We start from the raw sequence: 19921 nt of genomic DNA on the forward strand, positions 1-19921 counted from the left end.
CTATTGAAACACCAAATACACATAACAATCATTTTGTATCGTTTTCAATCAAATAATTTTATTAACGCGGAGCGTATTGGTGGCTATCTGTGGATAATGCTCGTAAATATAAAGTTTATTGCCAATAATATTATTCGACGCCACAGCGGGACTATAATCCTTATTGACATATTTTTTACTGGACATTATACTGACGAGTTAAATTGCTAAATAAGTAATGGTTTACATGTAAATTCTTTATTTATATTGTTACAAAAAGGAGATGTTATATGGAGATGCGATCAGGCTTTTTTAAGTGGGAAAATTATCTATTGTCTTCTCTTGCCAGGGCAAGGTGAGAGGGAGTTTTAGACTCTTAGTCAGTCGGAGTCTTTTTATTTTGAAGAAAGAAAATCATCCTATCTGTTCTCCCGCTTTGGGTGAGATGAGACGAAGTGTAGATCCTTACTGACTACAAACCACTCCGTTCCTACTCCTGCTTCGAGTCGAAACCACAATAACCCGTTAATTTATCCGTAGCTCCGGGTAGTCAGTTAGAATCTCATATTCTCTTTCACCTGGGTGGAAGGATTCATTTGAATATTTTACTGCCCTAAAAGAAAAAAAAAGCCTATTCCTATTTCTCGCCTAAGTAAAATATAAACCATACAATAAACATGGATACTCAATTTTGTTACTTTAATTCTGATCCTGTTTCAATACTAATAAAATCGTTTTTAGATACGTTGCAATGAAACAGAATTTAGTACATTGTTTTGAAAATTGCACCTCCCTGTACTCATTCTCGTTGTGTAGAGTGAGTATACAAACACTCTTACTATTTATTTGCCGATGTTTTAATTACTGCTTCACGCAAATGTAACTAAATTTATTTGCTAAGTTCCAATACTGTTTGCCAACAAATAATAAAATACTGTTCGAAAGTATTTGAAGTTTTAATGGAATTTCAGTGAAATTATTTCGTTTAAAGTTTATAAACAGTATCGTTGTAGTAAAGAAGTCACGTTGAAAGAGATAGAGTAATATGGATTGTTTTTAAATTTGTTTTTTTTTTTGTTGACTGACTTAGAAGAGTCAATACTAATTGTAACACTACGTGAATATTATTAATTTAAAAGTTTAGTTTTTTTGTTTAGTTATCTATGATTCACTTTAACATTCTAATATGTCAATAAGTTTATAGATTACGATGTCTCATAATATAATTTACCGAAGCCAAGATATTTTCAATACAAAGGATAGGATTTTCTTCTGTGTCGTGGATACATTTACAAACATACAAGTTCACATACACTTGATACCCAGACCCGAAACAATTTGCGGATCACACAAAGAGCTCTGTGCGGGAATCGAACCCGCTACAGGCTACACGTTAATCAGTCACCGCACCAACCGTCCAAGCAGTAAACTAATAAAATTGACAAAATTATGAATAACACAACCATTTTCGTTTCAGATATTCGACCACTTTATACCATCGACGCAATACGACGTCGAGGTTTACTGCGGGATCCTGCTCCTCCCTCTAATCCTGATCACTCAGATCCGTCACTTAAAGTTCCTGGTTCCATTCTCCGTGCTTGCCAACGTGTGCCTTGTAATCACGTTCGGCATTACCTGCTACTACACCTTTACCGATCTACCTCCCCTCGATAATATTGACATGGTCGCCAGCTTTGGAAAATGGCCGCTGTTTTTAAGGTAAATTTTACTTTCTATGTTTTTTTTTTCGATTCTGTCTGGGCTAACAATAGCGCGGGTACTTGACAAAAAGATTTACTTAGCGCTTGTTTCACCACCTTTATACATATATGTACCCGATAATTTTATGTGACAGATAGAGCAAACAAATATTTTTTTCTTTTAAACGTTGTCCCATGTTAGAATTTTCTCCTGTGTCGTGGGTGCGTTTACAAAAACATGACACCCAGACCCGGAACTAGAATCTGTGGATCACACAAAGAGTTGTTCCGGGCGAGAATCAAAACTACGGCACATTGCACGGCAAACAGTAGCCCAAACACCGCGCCAACTTTGCAGTAAAAAAATTACATACTTAAATTAAAGTTATCTGATACATAGCGTCTATAGACAGACATTGTGAAATAAGTCCTTAGTCTTTGCCAAAGTTAAAATGGGTTACTGTTTGTAATTACATAAAAACAAAAAAGTAAAAAGTCACATAAAGTATCGAAAATAAAACAATTAATATTGATACAATTGTTCACTGTAAATAATAAACAACGTTTACAGACATTTGATTGGAAACATATTCAACTTTTAACAATTCAATATCATATTTGCTTGCAGTTGCAACGTTTCTGTAATAACGTCTTTATATCTTTACAGTAAGGTTCACTTTTGCTATTCCTATGTCACTAGTGAGCTAAAACAAATATGAACTATCTGGAACAATGAATTTCGAAGTACCGTATGGCTATTTTGATGCAGTTTCGATCCCGAATAATTGCCAAACTTTATACTATTCTGTTTTCTACAGATCCGATATTCGTTTATTTACTTTGAATAGTCGGAAAACAAGTATTCGGATAGAAGCGTCGTTAGTTTTTATTAAACTTTTCATTAACTTTGATGTCGGGTATAGCGTTTAGGTACCGATTGCAAAATGGAATTTGACAACTGTCTTTGACACACGTTTCGCTTCGGAAACTGAAACAAGGTACTTTCTTTGAGACCAATAAATAAAACTAGTCTTTGTTTGTCATGTTCAAATAAACGCTTTATACTTCGTGCAAAAGAATAGACATACGCTACATATACCAGCATATACATATTTTTAAATTTTTTGTCTGTCTGTATTTTTGATTTCATTTCATTCGTTCATTTTTGTTCACGAAAGTTCGTAATAAATAGAATCGTACTATACAATCTGCGCAGTTTCGTCCGAAACTTCGGTTTTCGTTGAATTAGAGTAGGCCCCCTTATGTTATGGCTACATTTCATGGTATGGCTGACAAAGATACAGAAAGAAATAAGTTTAAAAAAACATCGAGAATCATGGCGTATGAAATAAATTGTGCGTGTACTCGAATGTTCTATAAAAAATACAAAATATGTATGTACGTAGCAGAATATGTATGACTTACATTACAAAATATATTCTCGTACATTTAGGATTTCTAGAAGAGTACTCGTACTCTAATCTACAATAGTGAAGGTTCTTTATATTCATGAATGTCGCTGAAAACAGTTAAGGAATATGAAACTGGGTCATGTATATACATGAGTGGGATAATACCTCTTACCTCTTACCAATATTATAAATGCGAACGTTTGTGAGTTTGTGTGTTTGTGTTCGTGTTATTTTTTCGCTCCACACTAGGATTTTCTCCTGTATCGTGGGTGCGTTTACAAGCATACTATTTCACATACACATAACACCCAGACCTGAAGCTTAGCTATTTAATACTAAGAACCATTCACAATCAAGCAGGTTATTTTTTGTACGTAGCATTTTTTTGTTCCATATTATAACGGATTATCTGATGATAATGCCAGCCTTTTGACGATTGAGATTTGGGAGAATCAGAGAGATTTATTTTGTTTTAACTTTATTTTTCAGTACGGCCATATTTGCAATGGAAGGTATCAACGTGGTCATGCCAGTGGAGAATGAGATGGCCAAACCCCAACATTTCCTGGGTTGTCCCAGCGTGTTGAACGTGACAATGGTCTTTGTAGCCATTCTGTATGGAGTCGTCGGAATATTCGGCTATATGAAGTATGGCGATGGCGTGCTTGGCAGCATCACTTTAAACTTACCTGAGGGTGAAATGTGAGTAATATTTTTTTTTTATGAAATATGAGGCAAACGAGCGAACGAGTCACCTGAGGGTAAGCGATCAGCGAATTTAAGTATATTACATATAATAAATTGCGCTAACACTGCGTATATTATAAATTACAATAACCACCGTTTTCAGTGTCATGTAATGATAACTTAACCCAGTCTTTAGAAATTGGGTCTGATACAAAATCATTACTAAGAAGTAGTTTAAGTAATCGTTTAATGTCTCTGAGTGCGGCAGTATCACTAATAGGGTAGTAGACGGGGTATGAAAAATGTAATTAGTCTATTAACAATATAAATAGTCTGTCAGTTAGATAAATAGAAATATTTATACATGCATTTTTATTTTGTCATATAAGTAAACAATACTTAGATAATATAGAGTACATAGGAGCGGGAGGTGGTTATATCACATTGCCATATGTAGTAAATCGTGACGTCCCACGACATTTCAATGTGTCTTCAAAAGTATTTGTTTAAGTAAGAGACTAAAATATCAGGTGTAATGTTTTAAAATAATTTACCAGATGGACATTAAAAATGAAATTAGAATACCACCCTATTGTGTGGTTTTTTCCCTAAGAATTAAGACCTTTAATATTGTCCTATATTAAAATCTAGATTTCCGACCTCATCTAAATTGCTTTTTTATTATAATTTTGACCTGTAAAACTGCTCTTTTGTTTTACAAAAATTCTTACAAAAGAAATTATTATTTCAAAATGTTCTTGTGTCACGGGTATAGTAACTTTAATTCGTTTCATTATCTAAAATGTCTTCCTTTTGTATCACATCAATAAACGTTCAAAAATAAAATAATAGTTATTAATTTATTTATTAGATCAAGAAATTAATTGATTTTTTTTTTATAACGTGTATTCATAGAAAATACATACATCTATCTAATTACTGAACCTCGTTAAGCTGTGCAACAGTTTGTTGGCGATAGTAAATAAAATAAAAACTTTTTAAATTTTCTTTACCGCCTCCATTTTTTAAGCCAAGGAACATCCCTAAAACCATCTCTTAAAGTCTAAAAAATACAAAACCACATATATACATAACATAATACATAAAAAATACTAAACGCAAGATAATCGCGTACAAACATACAGGTCAAATAGAGAACCTTATTATTATTATTTTTTGTAGTCGGTTAATAAACTAATACAACAAACATCACGAACTCAATTAAGAGAAACATAAATCGTGCAACCATTTAACCAAACCAACTTCAAGTTAATATCTTGTTAATAGGAATTTAATTTGTACTATTAACGCATTAAATTGTAACATGGCCGTGGCTACTTTTAATGGGATTTTAATAAAATATTGTTGTTTGAAAACATTAATGAGTGAATGTAAATGTTAAGCAAAAGTTCGTTGGCCATTTCCAGAAGTTGTTTTGTATTTGAGTTTGATTTCCTTGTTTTACTTGAAAATCTTATAGCATTGTATTTGCTAATGTTCCTTTAAAGCCACCTAAAGGATAAATTATAATATAATTTACTGGTTATTCACTACTGTTAGACTGCTTCGTTGACCAAGTGGTCGCAAGTGCGTCTGCCGGGCAAGTGATCTCAGGTTCGATTCCCGGGTCGGGCAAAGTATTACTGGGTTATTTTCGGGTTATTTTCTTAAAATAGGATTTTGATGATGATGATAAATTAGATAGTAATACATTACTACAGGTAATAGGTTCAAATATATATTACCTACCTATACCGAATTTTAGAAATAAAAGAACACACTTAAAATCACTCAACTGAAGTAGCAGTCAAAAGTTGTAACCACAAAATGTCACAGCATTTTTAATAAAGCATAGTCAAATAAAATTGCATACTATACCTATATACTACAATTTTAATTTCATTCCAACGTTTAATCTTTCTACACCATTTTTTTCCTTTTCTCATAATAAGTATTTATTAAAGTCTTCATATTTCGTGGTAAAATACCTGTAGCCATTTAAGGTCTTGGAAATGACATAAAACAAGGTAAACTTGCTACAAGACTGAAGAGAATTAATTAATTTTTTTGAGGAAGAAAATCATCTAGTAATTTCTCCCACCTTGGGCGAGGTGAGAGGGAGTGTCAGACTCTTACTGACTAAAAACCACCCCGTTCCTACTGCTGATTCTGCTTTTCGAGCTGGAGCCCCGGTAACCCGCTAGGCAGTCTGCAGCTCCAGGTCATCACTGAGGGTCGGATCATATTTGACATAATATACTTCAATATATCATCGGACACATTAACAAGTCAGTTGAGTATGAATAATTCTTCTGCTCTGGCGTTAAGTGACCTATAATACGCGACGCAATATTCCTTCAAATATGAACCGACGCTTAGAAAAATGAATATTTTAATATAAAAATGTTAACATAATACAAGTTAATGGTTCCTTGTATATTAATGTTCTTCCTTGAGAGGTTTTTCTAAAGAATTTCACTTCTATAGGTGTATTATGTCGAAAGCTGGAGATTTTTTGTAAATATATTATACATCAACACATAAGCTTCTATACTTTTGAGAAAATTATTATGGGCATAATATTACATTGTATGTATCGCTATAATATTTATCTTTGGCGAAAATATTGATGTTTATGTTCACATCCTCTGTGTATCCACAGTAGATTAGACACGTAATTGTACATTTTAAAACATTAGACTCGATTTTTTTATTATTTTTTTCTTAAGGAAATAAATACTTTTGACTATATTATGTATATGTATTGATTTGAAATATCACGTGATGTCACTTCTAGGTACGTTTTATATGCAGAAATGACGTTTTAGCTCCCACTCCTAAACTTTGATTCATGTTATCTAAGTATTGTTTTCTTAAACGACAAAATAAAAATACGTGACTAATATTTTTTCTTTACCCAACTGAAGGATTAAATAGATTTTAAGTTTCATATCCATATCATCACCCTTATTACTTGCACAATACTAATACCACAACACAACAGTTCCATAATACTCATATATTCACAAATATTATGCTTACAAATGATTCCATAAGTCAGTTCTCATTCTTCACCTAAGAAATAAAATTTCCGTGCACACATGAAATCAACATATTGTTGTCGTTCCACGTAAGCCAGCACAAACGAATAAAATACCACGTTTCCTTCTTTATATTATTTTTCATAAGATTTGCCACGATGTTTGTCAACAAAAATGTTGGGAATTTTTCCTATAAATGTAGTAAATACGTAGATATCAAAATTGACACGTTTTTATTAACTGGAACCATAAAATTAAGAAAATGATTCAACTTTTTTATTGGATCGTCAGATTAGAGTAATTAGTCAGGACTTAATACAAATTTAATTAGAGTTAGTCACTCCTACTTTAGGTTGCTTTTCCAATAGAGATGTCCTAAGTAGCTATGCTACGAAGATGTAATAGCTAAGCTGTAAAACTATGTGACCGTTTCCACTGATACTAAGCTATGTAACTGTCCGAGGAAGATGCGTAGTTCAACTGTGCAATGTATCGATAGCTGGGAAGCGATCCATAGCACGCATCTTTCCATATAAAAAACATAGGTTAGCTTAGTCCGTTTCCACCAGTGCTAAGCTGTGTACCAATGAATATGGTTGGTGAAATCCAAACGTATCTACAGCAACGTAGCATAGCACATATCTAATCCGGAGGTGTGGACTACCTAGCGGGTTTACCGGGGCTCCGACTCCAAAAGCAGGAGTAGGAAGAGGGTGGTGTTTAGTAAGTAAGAGTCTGACACTCCCCTTCGCGTCGCTCTAGCGAGAGAAAATATTAGATGATTTTTCCCCACTTAAAAAATAAAGCATAGCCCATCTCTTGTGGAAAAGCATCCTATTACATACTTATTCATGAAGTAGCTTAGAGTACTTTCTAAACGCTTCATAAGTTCAAAAATGAAGAATAATCGCTGGCATCTTGCCAAAACTGCCAAATAAACGACAAAAACATGAGTTTTATGAACCAAAACCCAAGTCTAAAACTGTTTACGTTTGAATCTATTTAATACTTAAAATAAGATTTCATTCAACGTATGAGCTAAACATAAATTTAATATTTGGCTGCACTGTTCTAAGAAAACTTAACAGTGCTTATTCAATTGTGAATATTTAAGTCTCTCAAAAGACATTGAAAAACAAGACTAAATAGATTTGATTTGCACTTTATTCTATTCACTTTGAACTTGGTTTAAATTTTGCAAAGTTCAGCTAAAATTAAAGACTCGTTGGCTCTTGTACCAAAGCCCTTAGAGACCAAAATAGGATCTCAGTTTGAGTTTGATCAAGAATCCCTGGTAAATATAACCCACAGGGCGATTTATAACTTTTAAACTTTTGTAGAAAATTTTGGAAAAGATTTGAAACTAAAGAGGGGTTAGGGATAAAAATGATAGAGGTAATAAAAGTTTAATGTTCACCACAAATTAGTTTTATTACTCGTCGGTAACCTAAAGGTCGATTTTTAAGTAATTTTGTACTATCTTTCTTTTGCCACAGGAGGGTTTAATAGTTCGGTCATAAATAAGCGACTACTTTTATAATACCTCTTCCTTTTTTTGAAGTCGGTTATAAATCAAATAAAGGTTTATCTGTTTTTATAACTTTGTTATATATATTTATTTGTTTTCGTTCACAGTTTGGCACTAACAGCGAAGATTTTGGTGGCCGTTGCTGTATTCTTCACGTATTGCCTGCAAATGTACGCGCCAATGGACATCATTTGGACGAGGATCAAGATCAGGATTAGGAAAGACTATCACAATATCAGTCAAATAGTACTGAGGACCTTAGGAGTTACTCTTACAGGTAACCAAATAATTTTCTCATTTATACTAATTTTCTCATATTATGCTACTGTCCAGTTTTAAAAGAGAGCAAGACAGTCACATTCTACTAATGCTTCTAGATTAAGTATAAAGAAAAATGAAGTGATTTTGATGAAGTGGGCGTAATTTGAGTTTGCCGTAGGTACATTGGGTTCGATTATCAGAAACCACCAAACATGACTAGTCCTTTTGAAAAAAAGAAACGATTCCCTTTGTTTGCAAAGATGAGTGATTAATTTAAATACATACCGTATATACTTAATTATCTTTTCGTTTTACCTGTATAAAATTTATTTTGGTTGGTTTCAGTGATCCTCGCAATCGCAGTCCCAGACTTGGAACTCCTGATCGGTCTCGTAGGAGCCATCTTCTTTTCAACCCTTGGACTTCTGATCCCAGTAGTCGTGGAGACAGTCCACAAGTGGGAGCGTGGGCTTGGCAAATGTTCGCACATTTTGTGGAAAAACGCATTACTGTTGTTATTTTACATCATTGTGTTAGTATCTGGTTGCTATGCGGCTGTGAGTGAGATTGTAGCTAAGTTTAGATAAGTTTATTTATTATTTTATTTATTGTTTTAGTATTTAAGGCTAACTTTGTAAAGGACAAATATAAAGTAATAATAATGACGTGTTCGTGTTTGATTTCCTAATCTTTCTTCTATGTTGTCTTTTGATATCAGCGTAAGAATTATAATTTGTTTGAGTAAGTAATAAGTCTAAAAATATCGTAAAGATCCACGAGGAACAATTAATAATTTATCAAGTTTTTTAAGATGAAACAATTGAAACGAGGAAACAATTAATAGATTTTTTTGAAATAGGCTACAAAAGAGTACATTTCTTTTCACGTCAAATTATTTTAAAAATCTACACGAGATCAGCATTTCTTAACAGACTCTGAGAAGAAATGCCGAAACAAACTCAGAAGTTTTTCCTTTTTAAAAGTAAAACAGTATTTGAAAAAGAAAAAAACATATGTATGAGAACCGTGCAAATTCCTTTTGAGGAAAGAATAATATGGACATGACGTCAAAATAACGATTTCTGGAAAAAATATTTTTAAATCTACTTTTTTCTTGTAGGTAGGTACCTAAATAGAACTTGTCAACTGACATGTTTTTTTACATCAGTCTGTCTTTCAAAGTAAAACAAATACTTTTTTTGACAGTACACGCGTAGCATTTTAAGGAGCCCAAAATAACAACACAAAAACCTTTTTAAGGTTTGGTCTAAAGTATTTCTGTAAAATTCTCCGAAGGACTAGCCTGTGGAATAATTTTGATTACGTGTCCATCCAATGTTGGCTCCCTTGTGGAACCTATTACTTATACCTACATATTTTTTAGTCTAAAAAAATATCTTCTGGAAACTTACTTCATGGCATTTGGAGTCCTTCTTTACAAAACACAAAAATTAATCATTGTTCAGATAGACGTGAATCCGCAAGGGCAACCTCGGTCACGGCCAAGGGCAGAGGAAGAATACCGCGGTGGTTTTAGCCGGTCAGAGTCACCTCCCCCCACCCTGTTATCCCCACGACGTGGACAGCCCATGTAGAAATCTGTCACGTTCCAAAAAAAAGATGATTAATATAGCTCACAATGAAAAAACTAGATATTTTGTTTACGAATTAAGCTAAACGTTGTTCGCTTATTATTTTGTTCCAGAATTATTGTTATTAATAATGTAGTACAATATTTGTTTACTGGTAAATAATTTATATTACGTAACTCGAAACTATGGTGAATTTCCTCCATTGATTTTTTAGTCTACGTCTTTCTAATTTCATCTAAACTATCTAGACAGTTGTTGTCAAAGAGCAACGACCTGTAATTATCTAAACAAACAATCACTAAACATGTCTATGTTTATTTGTCTAAATTTAAAGGTCGTACAAACAATGTAGGTACCGTATACTAAATGTTTGTCTATGTAAACCATTCCGTTGACGCTCTGATAAAATAATGTTTTTCGTTTTAATCCATGTAAAGGTACTTAGTAGATAAAACACATATTTTACTAGTAACATTACGAGTCCCAAAAAATATATATTGTGTTAAGCTTATGGGGAAACTCGCCAGTCACAATGTCAGATTTTATGCTTATACTGAAATTTTCTGTTTTTAGAAACACTTTAACCTTATCCAATTTAGACGGCTTCGTTGGTCGCGTATTCGTAAGTGTGACTGCCGGGTAAGAAGTCTCGGGTTCAATTTCTGGGTCGAGCAAAGTGGGGTGTGGGATTTACTCAGTTTTTTGAAAAATTACTACACTACAAAAACTTTACAGATTGACACATGATACTTTACGAAATGATATTAAGTACAACTGAAAATTGAGTAGCATTTCAGTAGGTATTTAGGCGTTGCAGTATTAGTACCACTATAACAAAATCTATTTTATTCTCTTTAAATTTATTCTTTTAAATTAAACTAACAAATTATACAGAAACATGGAATTTTGGTTACTGCCTTTCAAATTTCGAATTGTCAAACATGTCGCGAGTCAAATGTCTCAGTAACATCTTGCATCGAATTTTATAATTGTATCTCGTGTTTCGCCAACTAGCTTTAGCAAACAAGGAATATAATGATTCTATGGTAAGTATTAATATAAAAGTTTTAAAAACAAAGTTAAGAAACAATACAAATAATAAAATCAAACATCAAGTTGACAAACTCCTAAAGAAAGTTTGATAGCAATTTTTCGTGAAGCGTTTGTTCTCGAGGTTTTCTTTTGCTCTCACAATTCAAGAAAATTTTCGATGAATTGGTCAGATTTCTATTAATTGAATTCGATGAATGAATTGAGAAGTTGGACTGCCTCTTTGGTTGACTAATTTCAAATAAGTACTGAGTTTCTCTAAAGCATATTTTAACTGAAATCTACTTACCACATAAACTAACCCCTTACTCACTGTTAGGGGTCACTTATAAGTTGGTCAAAACCAAAATGACGTTAAATTCCCCCAGCTTAGGGGCTAGGTTGGCAACTCACTAGTAACACCTCTGGTGTTTTCGGTATTCATAGACGGCGCCATTTGCTTACCATCAGATGATTCGTCTGGTCGCTTACCGGCTTATATATTATAATTTTCAGGCTACACTTAAGTATATTATACTTAAGTGTAGCCTGAAAATATGATGAATTCAACATGAGATAACAATTACACAGATGTGGGATTGCAAACTTAATTTTTGCATGACATCATTATTATTGCAATTTGTCGTTTAAATTATTATTATTATATACCAATAATTTATTACACTATTTTTATGGTCAGGTACAATCACGAGGAAACACAATAATACACATTATTTTTCCAACTCTTTTTGAAAAAGTAAATTAAGGAATAGCCGTTGAACAAAATTATATGTCCTACACTAATTCTCCTTCTGTTATTTTTATCATTCATACTTACTTTCCACGTTTCTTTTTATTCCTTTGAATTTGATATGCATCTTAACATCTCGTTCCTTTTTCCGACAAGACCAAGGTATATACAAAATATTTCTCGCTTTTCATTAACAGTTTTGATAATTCTATATAGATGCCGAATAAACTTAATAATAATAAAATCCTTTATTGGTTTTACACAAAAATATACATACATAAACCCACCAAACCGTTAAGACAGTTTGACGGCGGGAATTGGTGCGCTGCTTGTAAGTTTAAGAGTAAGGCTATGAATAACATGACTACATAAGCTATTACGCTATTACGCACGTTTGCCCAAATCACCCAAATCACTCTCCAGCCGGCTAACTATCGGAGTGCGTGACAAAACGATTCTCCTCATGCCCCAGCCGCCGCAGGAGACACTCCGGGCATCGGGGATCGCGTTACAATCTCCCGACCACCGTAAGTGCGGGTCTGCGGACAGCTAGCAGATCGGCCCTCTAGGGCTGATGCCCAATCCGGAACGAAAACGTTACAGGTTACTGGGGCTCTGACTCAAAGCAGGAGAAGGAACAGGGTGGTTTTTAGTCAGTAAGAGTCTGACACTCCCTCTCACCTCACTCACACAATATTTGCAACATAAATCTAACCTTACTATAATTATCCATAGCATTATAATCATAAGAAGTGTTTTCTGAGAATCTGAAGCATTTATTATTCTAAGCAAAGCATGCATTGATCATTATCTGAATATAAATACGTTCTATGCTATAGTAAACAATCTACTAGAACAACATCTTCAGAGCAATTTATTTGTACCTTCCATTGAAAATTTCTGTGACAATGATAAGAATAATTTTATTCAATACTACAACTGAATGCGACACGACATTACTTGTTACTTGAACCTTATATAAATGATCACGCCGAGCGGAAATGATCTATTCAGAGAGAAGCGCTCAGCGCATATGTCTGTTACACTACACAGACACAATGTTACTAGTTGTGATTAAGTTTTTACTTTTAACACTTCTATTTTATAGAAGTTCCGCTGAGAAACTCAATGATCGATTTGTGCCACGGTTTCATCTCTATCCGCCTCATGGGTGGATGAACGATCCCAATGGATTCTGCAAATTTGGAGAAAACTATCATCTGTTTTACCAATACAACCCTGTCACCAGTCAAGAGCCCGGAATCGCACATTGGGGACATGCAGTGAGTCCTGACCTAATTCACTGGATGAATCTACCCATTGCAATGTATCCAGACCAACCTTACGATAAAAGTGGAGTATTTTCAGGCAGTGCTATAATTGAGAATAATACAATGTACCTTCTATACACCGGGAATGTTAACCACCCTGGAAACACTCCTGATCACATACAAAGACAAGCTTTGGCTTCAAGCACCGATGGATTAAATGTGACAAAATATGCAGGGAATCCTGTCATCATGGGAGAAGAACACCAGCCGAATATCAGAGACCCGAAAGTGTGGAAGCACGGTAATACTTTTTACATGGTTCTGGGAAATTCTTTCAATAATAATAGCCTCGGACGAGTTTTACTTTATTCGTCGCCCGATTTAATAACATGGAAACAGGTGTCAGTTTTAGATGAATCTGATGGATCGTTAGGTTACATGTGGGAATGTCCTGATTTCTTCGAGTTAGATGGTAAATTCGTTCTATTATTTTCACCACAAGGAATTAAATCTCAAGGGGATAAATATAGGAACTTATATCAAACTGGATATATTGTTGGCAGATTTGATTACGAGTCCCATTTATTTACGCCTTTGACAGAGTTCAGAGAATTGGATCATGGACATGATTTTTATGCCACCCAAACAATTTTGGATGAATATAGACGTAGGATTGTAATAGCGTGGTTTGACATGTGGGAGCAAAATTATCCTGAACGTGACGATGGGTTTACTGGCCAAATGACAGTACCGAGGGTTTTAACACTGACCCAAAATTATAGACTCGTCCAGAAGCCAATTAAAGAACTGTTCCTAGCACGTGGTACTCAGTTACATAATGGTAAGGCTGATGGTGGCTATACGACTAAATTGCAAAATAAAGCAGCTGATATACGAGTGAGAGCAAATCGATTGAAGGATTTTACAATATTCATAGAATCTGATAATGCGTCTGTTTCAATAAGTTATGATCACAAGAGAGGTACAGTTACTCTTGACCGTGGTGGTGAAGATGGAGTTCGGAGGACAAAATGGAGACCTGATCGACAACTGCAGTGGCAGATTCTTGTAGACGCTAGTTCTATAGAACTGTTCTGTGGAGAGGGTGAAGTTACATTCTCCAGTCGATACTTCCCCTATAGCGATGTGACCATCAGGTTAGCAGATGACACAGTAGCTGATGATCTAACCATATATGCAATGCGTCGCACAGTGGCAGAGTCTCAAGATTTATAACGCTTAGATGAAGATAAACAAATGACGGAAATCGTTTGAAATGACCGGACATGCAATCATGATGATAATGAACTGTGAAAAGTAACAAATTATTTTAATGGCTGCTTTTAGGTACCTATTCCAAGGCCTACGTTATCATCTAAGTGGTCAATTAAAGCAACTACAATAATTTGTTCTATTTATACCAAAGCTTTGCTAAAATGTGAAAAAATATACGTTTTTGTTTAATCTCTTTTTTTAATTGCCATCGACAATGCCATTTATGAAATTCCCAAAAATTTTTCATTTCCAGAGATGTAGACGGATAGAGCTGTGTGTAATGAGTAATTGATAAATTATTAACAGAGGAAAAATACCAAAAATAAACTGTATACAATACAAATATAATTGGTTTGCTGTCTTTACCCCAACACTTGTGTAAATATGTTAATTTTCAAGTCATGGTTTACTTAATTTTATTCACATTGACCAAACAAGTAAAAATTACAATAATAATAAATAATGTGTTCCAAAATTATCTAGAAATAATAATAGGAGCGGAAAACTGTATAAATTAAATAATATGGACAGGTGACTTGATATAAAACAAATAGGTAATTGATGACGTGAATACAAGATGAAACCATTATTCATTAATTTACCAAGAAGGTCTTCACTACTCCATTTGTAGTGTAATGAGCGTAAAAACGTGCACTAGGGTAAATTCACCTGTACTCGTCCATCCAACAGAACATGTCCATGTAACGAAACGCCCTTTAAAAAATCAAAAAATATTCTTCTTTTACATTGTATTGTACTGACATTGACAACAGTAAAATCTCGACAAAAAAAAGTGTTGGTGGTTGGCCAAGTACATAGTTAGGTCTCCAGCAATTATTATATTTTTCAAGGTCTGGGTGTGAATATGTCTATACTTATAAAAGGGTATTTCCAGATTTTTCAGATCAGATTGAGAAATGACTATAAAAATTTAATTGTTTACTGGCCTATTTTAATTACATTTGCGTGCAAGTAATAAATGGTAAAATAGGGCTAAATGTAATGAATACTTTAAACACGAAAGACCTTACTTTGTACTGTAAAATATTTTTTAATTCCTAAGTACAAAGTAATTAACAAAAATGGGTAACCAACAAAGTCAGCCAATAATTGTAAGAAGCACGAAGATGATTTATTGCAGTCACGACAGCAAAAAGTATTTATTATCATTAACCTATGACAATTTAATTTGATAATAATTACTTAATAATCCCATGGTATCTATTAATTAAAAGATTAACTAAAAAATGTAATACATAATTGATTTGCTTTTTGGGTCGCTATTTTAGGTCATTTTGCTTTATTTTATAAAAGGCCTATTAAGATCATAAACATTTTAAGCAAAAAGTCATGAGCTCAAAGGTACATAAATTGAGAAAAGTTCCACCAGTTTCCAAGTAACAACGGGACTCTTATGTGTGATTTACGAGCAATCCGTGAGTAAACAGTTAATTTCAATTAATGTAGGATAGTCACGGATAAGATAAGTCTTATCGTGACACATACTATACATGAAAATAGGTACCTAAGTAAATAATTTTTAAAGATATTTATATTTTCATTCAAAATAAAACCTAGACTATAAATAAATCAATCGAAATATAAAATTAGAAACGTCTAACATTGAAAATACTTCACAAATATTTTTAAATCTAATATTTAAGTGTTTTTTTTTTACTACATAGAATCAATTTACTTTTACTATGAAAGTAATAAATTATATCTCAATTTAGATACGAATAACCTTTTTCTCGAATCAGGAGAAAGAAAACGGTCCACTATCACTGCTCTCCACTTGTTACGGCAACAGGCTATCTAACTGTGTCATAAATCTTTATGAATTGAGGCCTAACTAAAGTTCGTCCAAGCTTGCTTATAAAATTTCACGTTAATAGATTTTTTTGAGTATCTTTTGTATGTGGATGGGCAGTATGAGCGGCACTGATAGGTGATCTGTATGCTTGTTAGTCTCCTATACTATAAATGTCACCCAGTAGGTATTTTGACTTAATATACCTTTGGCTCCTAAAATGTATTACATTTTTCACCTAAGTTTAAAAACGGTAATGATTGTTTTATGAATTTTGCTTTGGATATAGTGAGATATCAACAAATAAATTTAAATTATATTAATTTGATTACATTTTTTTTTATGACGTCACAAGAATATGAGTAACAGATTCTAAAAAAAAATAGAACTTTCTCGTGCGTCAGTAGGTATCTATAATGACACACACAAGACATTTAAATATTCTAAAACGCGTAAAAAATTCCATTCATATAAAAAAATACCTGAGATAAACCAGTAAGTTAAAAGAAATAGACTTCTTTAAGTGTATTTTTTAGAGAAATTGTTACAATGTTGATAAAAACGTGGCCTCTGCTGAATAATTAGTCCTCTTCTCGCACGGAGAATGTTTGAGCATTAATCACCACGCTTACTCAATGCGGGTTAGTGATTTTAAAGCTTTAGTTTCCTCACTAAGTTTTCCTTCACCATTTGTCTCTCATCATGGTTACATTTTATTCTACTAGTATGGATACTATCCCAAACTTTTGAACCCATATTTCTTTCTATCTTTTCTTTTCTTTTTTTTTAAACGTTGCCCCACATTAGGATTTTCTCCTGTGTCGTGGGTGCGTTTAGAAACATACAAGTTCACATACACATGACACCCAGACCCGAAACAACAATTTGTGGATCACACAAAGAGTTGCTCCGTGCGGGAATCGAACACGCTACCCGTTGCGCGGCAGCCAGTTGCCCAGCCACCGCACCAACCGTGCAGTCTATATTTGTCCCAACAACACAGATTCCAGTCAGTTAGCCGACTTTGTTTGTCCCACACTGGCGTAAGGAGATCAGTCAACAGTGATGTTTCATTTGTCCTTTTAAAAGGCCAATATTACTATTAAAGGTTGGGTTGTACAGTGCATAGCTTTTTAGAATGTTTTTGCAGTGTTCAATCCGATATCGGGCCAAGTAAAATGTATGCAACATGTCATGTACGACAGCGTATCGATTGACATGACAGCACTATCGGATTGAGCGACACCGGATAGTTTGAACATATATTTCTAAATTTTTCCTGTTTCCGCACTAAAGGTATCAGACTAATACCAGCGAGGTTACTGGAAAGATTTTGAACAAATCACATATCGATCATCTGTGTCCAATACCGATATGATATAGGATCGAGTAGATCGAAAACCCTTCTTTAAAACCTCAAAGGTTTGAACTCTAGTAGATATTGAGTAAATTCAATACACATTCGGTCTTGCGATGAGTGTTGAGTGTTGATGCTACTCAACAAATTCATTACATGCTACGCTGCTTGCTAAACGCTTCACTGCTCTGATTCTACGGCCATTTTGAATGCTAACCACGACGTGTATAGTCGTTTGGTCTTTGATTTATATGTAAATAAGACGATGTGCAAATATGCACTCTATTTTAAATATCTACGTATATAAATATAAAAGAGATTTGAATGCAATGTGGTATTAAACAGTCTTACTAAAACGAATGTGGTTAATTCTTTATCAGATTAAGGTTCAATAGATATTCTGATTTCATTTGTGAAACTCAAATCATTAACGTTTTCTTTCAATTAGATACTTACTGCTGTACTTAGAGTTGTTTAATGGTTACTTAACCCAGACCTCAACAGTTGTTTTCAGGACAAAATCATTACAAAGGAATAGTTTAAGTAATCGTTAAATGTTTCTACCGCAGTTACAGAGATTCTCTACAATTAGATAAAACTGTGTACTTTTGAATAAACATAAATGGTTACTTTTGAAGTAAGTTTGAACCAACATAATAGGTAGTTTAATAAAGTACAAAAGCTAGAAACTTCTAGGCGAGAGTGGGAACTAATGTTAGTTTTTGAGAATAGTCGTCGCTTCACACTGCACCGCAAACTTTTTGAATTTAATATCACAGTTCAGAGTTTCTAGTAGGAGTTGCTCCAGAAATCATACGAGTTGCTCTAGAAATCATACGAGTAGTTTAAGGAAATATGGAATTGACTGTCGACTTCCAGCTATTTACATATTCACCAGATGGCAATTTTCAAACTTATATTAAAATTACGTGAGCACTTGTGGTTACTACATAAATAATGGTAGACATGTCCTTGCTTAAAATATTCTGAAAAAAATAATAAATCTTGCCACATCGGTTGTCGCGCATGCTGCTCTTTGTTTTGAGACTCCGGAGTAGCTTGAAACTGGTCGAGCTTTTTTAAAGGGAGGAAAATCACCAATGATTTCTTCCGCCTTGTGGGAGGCAAGAGGGAGTGTCAGACTCTTACTGACTAAAAACCACCCTGTTCCTACACCCGCTTTTCGAACCGGATCCCCGCTAAATCTGCTCGGTAGTCCGCAGCTTCGGTCACCGAAGAGCTACATTATTAAAGATTTCTTATTGTTGTTTATAATTAGAAACATTAGGCTTCCTATGTTTTGTTCCTGTTTTATGAGTATTTTACAGGGTAAGAGGAAATTTCATAGAAAGATTAACATAAAGACAAGTTGTGTGGGACGTTCTAATTAATTCTATTCTTCGTTCAATACTTTATACCGAGAAAATTCTCAGCGTTTAGCGTGGGCAGATCTTAAATGGATCACCAGGTGGGTTCTTTTCCAATTTAGATTATCAACAAATACTTGAAGGATTACTATGATAAAATGAATTATTCTAACGGCTTCAGTTATAAAAATAAGCAGTAATTTAGGATTAGGTCGTTTAAACGTCTCATAGTCAATGAGAAATTTGACTTCGTCTTAACTTTTGGATGATGAATTCTAGATGCTTATTGAGATACTGTACTGTTTTTCAATTTATTTTATGTCATTTAGTGTAGGAGAGTCATTCTTCGGCACGAATGGCTCGACCGGATTGATACCACGGCCTCACAAAAAGCCGACGTGAAACAATGCTTGCGTTGTGTTTCGTTGTATGAATGAGGTTACTGGAAGCCCAATCACCCCATCCCCCATTAACCCTCAAATTCCTGACCCACAAAAGGCCGGCAACGCACTTGTAACACCTCTGGTGTTTCAAGCGTCGATGGGCGGCGACGATTGCTTCCCATTAGTTGACTCCAGCTCGTTAACAGCTCATAAAATAAAAAAAAACAGAATTATTTTCGGATTTCGTAAAACGAATGAGTTATTTATTTAGTTTATTTTTTGTTATTTATTTACGAAGTTTATACCTAGATACTTGAGCAAAGCGAAACTGTAAATTAATAAAAACATAAATAAAGCAATCCTTTATCACTTAAAAGACAACGCTTTTGATTATTTTCTCAAAATAAATATTAATTTCTTCTTCTTTTGTTTTAATTTTAAACTTTTTAATTATTTGTGTTTATTACTTTTTAGT

General features: G+C 33.9%; 2 protein-coding genes across 2 annotated transcripts in view; both read left to right on the plus strand.

The window, feature by feature from the left end:
- The window catches only part of LOC118263474 (proton-coupled amino acid transporter-like protein CG1139), a 45362-nt gene extending 36086 nt beyond the window's left edge, over positions 1-9276 (plus strand). Inside the window, exons 6-9 of the mRNA XM_050705594.1 lie at positions 1457-1701; positions 3584-3796; positions 8458-8627; positions 8957-9276. Coding sequence (XP_050561551.1) covers positions 1457-1701; positions 3584-3796; positions 8458-8627; positions 8957-9198 — 870 coding nt within the window. The 3' untranslated portion in view covers positions 9199-9276. The remainder of the gene's footprint in view (positions 1-1456; positions 1702-3583; positions 3797-8457; positions 8628-8956) is intronic.
- A 3701-nt stretch (positions 9277-12977) lies between these two features.
- Positions 12978-14718, plus strand: LOC118263783 (sucrose-6-phosphate hydrolase-like). The gene has a single exon (XM_035575953.2). The coding sequence runs from the start codon at positions 12985-12987 to the stop codon at positions 14488-14490; it is 1506 nt and encodes a 501-aa protein (XP_035431846.2). The 5' UTR covers positions 12978-12984; the 3' UTR covers positions 14491-14718.
- The last annotated feature ends 5203 nt before the right edge of the window (positions 14719-19921 follow it).

Source organism: Spodoptera frugiperda, chromosome 27 (genome assembly GCF_023101765.2).
Source record: "Spodoptera frugiperda isolate SF20-4 chromosome 27, AGI-APGP_CSIRO_Sfru_2.0, whole genome shotgun sequence".
In the NCBI taxonomy this organism is placed as follows: domain Eukaryota; kingdom Metazoa; phylum Arthropoda; class Insecta; order Lepidoptera; family Noctuidae; genus Spodoptera; species Spodoptera frugiperda.

What these genes read in the sequence shown, in the direction of transcription:
- LOC118263783 (XM_035575953.2), top strand. Translation starts at nt 12,985, where the DNA reads ATGATCTATTCAGAGAGAAGCGCTCAGCGCATATGTCTGTTACACTAC.